The following is a 6,502-nucleotide window of genomic DNA, read 5'->3' as shown; positions in this document are numbered from 1 at the left end:
CCCCCCCCCCCCCCCGTTTCTTGGAGGCAGCAGTGTGGGGTACTGGTGGTATAGCGCTCGCCCACCCCTACACCCCAGCTCTGGCTTTGCTGCTGCTGCCAGGTGCCAACAAAAGCCGGCAGGGAGGGAAGGGGAGGGGGGGCACAGTGGTGGTGCCCCACTGCCACTGGGCCCTGAGAACAGCCGGGAGGGAAAAGAGCCAGGGGAAGGAGGTTGCGCACGGCTGGATGCACAGCAGTGGCAGTGTGGTGCTCTGGGTGGTGGCTGTGGCTGCTGTGTGTAGGCTTCCCCCCCTCCCCCATCCCTGGGAGGCAGTGGTGCCACAGGGTGGAGTGCTGGGGTGTGGGTGGCAGTGTGGGGCTGTGGGTGGCGGCGCTCCATCCCCACTTGCCCCTCCTCCTCTGTCATTCTTGACCGGCAATTGACTAGTTTGTCCGTATTGCACAATATACTATCTTATTTGTACCTTTGGTATGTTAGTCAGAGGCCAATGATTAAATGAGCAATTCAAGTGATTAAAAGGACCCATTTCACATACCTCACCCTTTGAGGTGATCCTTTCAGGTCATAGCACAGCATGTTAATATGATGGAATGAAGGAATGAGGATAATTTGACTGCCTACATCCGTTCAGCACAAACTTGAGGGTTTGGTCTTCTAAAAGTATCAGCTTAGGCACAAACTTGAAATTCGGTATTTCTCTTTAGCATGCATGTGAAACTGGGGAAAGCATAACAAAAATAAGATGCTGAGTATTAACACAACAGCTGTAAGTGGAGGTCTTTCTCAGTATCTTCTGGATATGTGATGTTGGAGGGAAACGGACAAACATGCAACAGACTCTGGGGAGCTCAGTATGTGGAATAGTGAATATAAATAACGAATGAATTGTTGTGGAACTTTGGGTCTCAGTGTGTTATCTTTGTTTCTGTTGTCAATGACCTCATAAATATGTACTGTTTAGAACATCCATTGCTTTAAATGGAGGCAATTTGGGAAGGATTCAAGAGACAAGGTGGCTTTCTTGGTGACTTCTCCCTTTCTCTGTTGCTTGCATAATCTGGAGTTGGCCAACTTCCAGCTACTCTGTCATCTTTCCTCCCTTTCCACTACTTACAGGTGTGTCTCTCTTGTAAGGATAATAGGATTTGTTGCATCATCTGGCCCACTGGGCTCCCCATAGGTCCAGAAATTTGGTAGCAGGGGAGTGGTGGCAGCATTAATTTTTGCTTCCCTGCTGCCAAACTTCTGGACCCATAGGGAACTTGGCTGGCCTGGTAGCATGACCCTGTGTGCTAGGTCAGGCCCAGCCTTATTGTAGATGGTGCAGAGCCCAGCCCTGTAGGCACCAACCCCACAAGTGACCCAGCCTTTAGACTGGCCCAGTGCCACCCATCAGGGGACTGCAAGGTTGAGTATCATTGGTATGTAGTGCAAGGGTCAGCAACTTTTTGGAGCAGTGGGCCACTTTAATGGAGATAGCTAGCTCTGAAGGTGAGCTGACAGTCCGCACCCTTATAGTGTCAACTTGTTGTAGAATTCCTGCAGATGTCCTGTTGCTGAATTACCATAGATGTTTTGGCTTTACAGGCCCAAGCCAATTGCTCTTTGGGCTGAATCGAGCCTGTGGGCTATAGGTTGCCGATCTCTGATGTAGAGAAAAAGAATCTAGCCTAAAATTGAAAGGTGTAGGCAGAAATTTGGAGGGGAGGTGCAGAAAAGAGTGAGCTTTCAACGCAACATCAGAATTCCTACATATTTGTAAGCGGAGTATATTTAAAAAAAAAAAAGAGGGGAGAGATCCTGAGTGAGTGCCATGCCCATGAGGGGATCCCATTTTCCAGTCTGGTTTTGTGGCAGCAGCAGTTCTAGTTGGTGATGGACTAAAAGATGCCATCTCATTAGCGTTTGCTGCATTTGGGAATAGAAGCATGATGGTGCACTACTGGTTGAGCAGTAACAGCTGCATGTTAATGAAATGTGTGTGTGGGGGGGGGAAAAACTCGTGAACTGAGCTGGTGCAGATATTTCATAGGAGTGACTTGGGTTGCTGCTGGCATCCTTGATGTGGGAAGGGCTCAATCCTAATTAAGTATGAATGGATCATTGTGCTCACTGGTATTATGGATTTCCAGACAGTAGAACAGTGGGGTACTGCCAATTCACCTGGGCAGCACAGGAGGTTGGTCCATGGTGCCACATGCAGCCTTTGCCCTGGATCCCATATGCTGTATGCAATGCCATCATAGGGCCCTGCGAAGCATGCAGTGCATGGGCTGGACCCAGTGCTGCCTGTGGCACAGGGGTTCTGGGGTGCAGGCTGCATGCAGTGCCATGGACTGATTTCAGCCAGCATGTCACAGGCAACACACTCCCTGTCCTGGCCCTTGCAGGGCCTGATGATGAGTTTGATACCCTTGAAATAGATTGTAGCAGATGCAGGGTATGATAAATACATTGTGGCTCTTCTTAAGTGTGTCTCTGCGCTACAGCTAGCAGACTCCAGCTGAGCTTGTCAACTTAACCTCCTAAGTGATGTTTCTCAGGCTTGACCTACTGGTTGTGTTCTGTCTTTCCAGGTTACTTTCCTTCTTTGGGGTTGCCTTCGAAGGGCTCTCCTGTTTCTCTCAACTCTGACACTTCTTCTCTTGCACCTAACTTCATAGGTAAATGGTGTGCTCAGTGTGGGAGTGTTTATGTGGCTTTGTATTTCTCAAAGTGGGTGAAAAAATTCTCTAAGTGGTTTGTGACATGTTAAATTCACACTGATCAGGGTACTTTGTTTCATGGACTGGGCTATGTGAAACTTTAATTTCAGGTGGAGGTGAGTGGCATTCTCTCTGCTCTGTATGCTGCCATCACTCAGAACTGCATAGATATGAAGCCACAGTCCTACTAGGAAATCCCCAATGCCAGCTTATTTACAGTTCTAACTGACTTGACAATCTGAATTGGTCTACCAGGTTTCTTATTGGCTCTTTTTTTGGTATCTACAAGAACTTGAATCTTTTTTTTTTTTTTAAAACAAGAGCTAAGATTATCACAGTTATTTGATTCCAGGGAAATGAAGCTTAAGGATAACTGCCAAATAGTGCAAGGTGTGGTATAAAATTGGAAAAAGCTAACATTGTAAGAATCTTTTTTTTTCCCCCTTTCCCAAAACCAATCTTAAAATCTTGGAAAGATTAAATCAGGCACTAGCTGTTTCTCTGTTTAGTTAATTTAGGATAGCAGGTCAGAAATTGGTGCAAATCCTGACTAAAACTCTTTCACAGAGATGAGTGCAGCTGGGTAATGCTCTTAATATAGGCTGTTTCTATCATGAGGTATGCAGTATGTAAGGACAGTATTCTTGGCTGAAGTTTAAGCGTTCCTCCTGAGCTTGGGGTATTTATCACCCAATAATAAGTAGCAGTACTTATGGTGATTGATCATCAGGTCTGTTTGTTTGTTTGTTTGTTTGTTTTAACTAAATATTTTCCAATAGCTTTGTGGAGGAATTTAAGGAAATGTTTTTGCAACTAGCATTTGCAGGAGAGGCCAGGGTTCAGCTTTTGCTAGCCAAAATAAAATCATTTGTGAAAAGTTAGCTTACTGTGGTTATATATGTTAATCTGCAACAACAGCAGGCTGGCTACCTTTCTCCTCCAGTATGACTAGAACTTTCTGAACAAGTTCGAAAGTCAAGACACCAATTATTTTGTGTACTCCTGTAGAGTACTACCTTGTGAGTTAGAGCCAATCCTAGAGTGGGTGGAGGAGGACCACAGACTTGAGGTAAATAGGAATTTTAGATTAAATTTAAGTTCATAATTTTAAAATGTTTAAAAAGACATCTGAATTGAATTCAAATTGGGCTAAAAATTCAACTTAATTTCTTAACTCACTTTAAATAAAAATATATACTGAAGCTATGAACCTCTATCCAACCCTGAGTCTCAGACTCTTCTTTTCTATAGAAAGAATGAATTACATGAAAGCATCCAGCTTCTTGGGGCAAGCTTTATAAATACAGAATAGTAGGTCAGGTACTGTGTTAAGGGCTTGGTCCTGGTGGGGACCCAGAATCTGTTCTACTGGGTGAAAAAGACTAGCAGAGTCATAGCAGGTGTTAGGACCAGTGCTTTAACTGCAGGAGGTGGTGTGTACAGTCTCTTCTTGGGATCATCCTGGGTGGCCTTGTTCACATTTTTCACACAGATACTTAATACCCACTATAAGTAAAAAAGTTAATTAGTACATGAGCAATGTATCGTTTCCCACTTTGACACTAAAATTTAAAATGTAAAAGTCTATGAAAATATTAAGGTGCAAAATTGCTTTAATGTAATTATAGTGTAAGCTCTTAGCAGAAAGATATGCTGTATGAAGTGCAAAGACTCTATTTGGTTATAAACTTACATATTTTATTAGCTTTCAACCAGTGAAAATGTGCATTTCTAGAAAAAGTAGCTGAAGTACAAACGGAGAGGCTGATTAAAATTGACTTTAAATAGGGGCTTTCTACTTGATGATTTAAATCAATCTGCTATAGGATAGAGGCTCAGCCTAAAGTTGTATTTCATAACGCGTACCAGTTTGTGTGGCCCTGGATTGTGTCACAGGGAAGGACTTGACCCCTACTTCTCCCAGCTACTTAATGTATGTTACATGAAATTAAATGCAAATAGACAAGTTCTTGCCCCTATCTCAGAAAGGCATAGCAGAAAAGGAGCTCAGAAATAGGAAAATAAATAATTAGAAGAATGGAGAAACTTGTGTATGAGATGTATGAGATGAAAAGTTAGAACATTTTGAGTGGAGACAAATAAGAATTAGACATGATGGAGGTATATGTAAGACGAGTGGTATAGAAAGCAAATCTTGTGTCCCTGTCTCCTAATATAAGAACTAAGGGAAAATCAATATAATACTTAAGGAAATGCATTTTTCAATTGATCAAGGGAAATACTTATGCAGACCAAGCACAATTAGCACCTGGAACTTATTCCCACCTGATATATCTGAGTTCAAGGCTGTAGCAGATGTGATAAAAATGTATAAGGAACAGAAGAAACCTGTATACTTGTGGGTGTAAACCCATTGCCTGCAACTGAGAAACATGTTCCCCTGTGGCAGTTTCTTTCATAACTGTCCACTGCAGGAAAATGCCCAAATGCCCATGAAGTATCTGGTATTGGCACTGTCATACTAGATCAGGGTGAGCAAAATACAGCCCTCCAGCTGACTGGATCTGGCCCGCAACTTTCCTCCGGTGCTCCGCATGGGGTTGACCCGCACCCAGTCCTGCTGGGGCAGCCTGTGCCATACTCCCCACCTGCCAGCCCAGGCCCCAGCCACCAGCTGCAACTTCCAGTGGGGCTATTCCCAGTGCTGCTCTCTTCCCCTTGCCTCCACAGGAGCTGCCTGGCTGAAGCTTCCCTGCTACCAACCTGGAGCAATGCAGCAGTGGCAGGCATGGGATGAGGAGCTGCTGCTGGAGGCGAGGGGAGCAGAGCAGCATCTGGCTGGCTTCAGCCACACCAGGAACAGCCCCATCAAAGTTGTACCCTGGGTGGGGCCAGAGCCAGAACCAGAGCCAGGCTGATTGGTGCATGGCGCCCAGGCAGGCTCTCCTCCCTCCCTCCCCCTGCACACATGCATAGACTTACCTTCCCTTAGACATCCTGCCCCCGCAGGGCATGCAGGGAGTGGATCATGGCTTGGCCCAGGTCCCAGCCCTGAGCTGTCATTGCCCTGTGACCCAGCCCCATAATCCCAGCCTTGCCTGTCCGTCCCGCTCCCAAACACTGCTTCCTGTCTGCCTAAAGCCCAATAGGGAGTTTTGATGAGTTGTGTTGGGGGTGGGGTGCGGAGTGCTGACCTGGCCTGGGACAGTTCATCAAAGATCCCTATGTGGCCCTTGGGCCCAAATAATTGCCCACCCCTGGACTAGATGGAATTAGACAAACCCATCTGGCAATAGTGGCTCCAATTATGTTCTTAAAAGAAAGAGTGTTAGAATATCATTTAAAGGTTTTTTGGCTAATGCAATTCTGTAATTTTGTATGTTGAGAAGTTGACCTGAAGTCAACATTAGGTTCTACCTAAACTTTCCTTAGCTGGGCTTTAAAATAACATACAGGGTGTTACTATATTAACAGCTACTGAAAGGAAGATTGTGGCAGAGAGCATTCATGACTCTTGGGACTTCTACCATTGATGTTTAGCCGCATCATCTTACACCTGCTCTGAGTAGGACAAGACCATATTGGATAAATGTTCTGGTGTGCTGTGAACACTACTACTTACTCTGTTGCACCCTTGTAGTTGCGCTGATGCTCTACCAGTGGTGGAAGTTGAAAGTAGGCACAGTTCCCATGCGCAAGTGTAGTGCATTAATATGTTTGTGTGTTTCTTCTTTTTTTCTAGGGTGTGTGACTATAAGATGGCTCGTGCTGTGTGTTGATACCTTTGTGCGGTGCTTCTTCTTGTCTGGGGTGCACGACTATTAGATTACTTG

At 45.1% G+C, this 6,502-nt stretch overlaps 1 protein-coding gene across 1 annotated transcript in view; it reads left to right on the top strand.

Annotated features, from left to right (window-relative positions):
• The window catches only part of SEC24C (SEC24 homolog C, COPII coat complex component), an 84,064-nt gene that overhangs the window by 10,804 nt on the left and 66,758 nt on the right, over nucleotides 1-6,502 (top strand). Inside the window, exon 3 of the mRNA XM_019502431.1 lies at nucleotides 2,580-2,666. Coding sequence (XP_019357976.1) covers nucleotides 2,580-2,666 — 87 coding nt within the window. The remainder of the gene's footprint in view (nucleotides 1-2,579; nucleotides 2,667-6,502) is intronic.

Source organism: Gavialis gangeticus, unplaced genomic scaffold (assembly GCF_001723915.1).
Source record: "Gavialis gangeticus isolate Ggan-Ray unplaced genomic scaffold, GavGan_comp1, whole genome shotgun sequence".
Taxonomy (NCBI): domain Eukaryota; kingdom Metazoa; phylum Chordata; order Crocodylia; family Gavialidae; genus Gavialis; species Gavialis gangeticus.
This window is presented reverse-complemented; position numbering and strand designations above follow the sequence as displayed.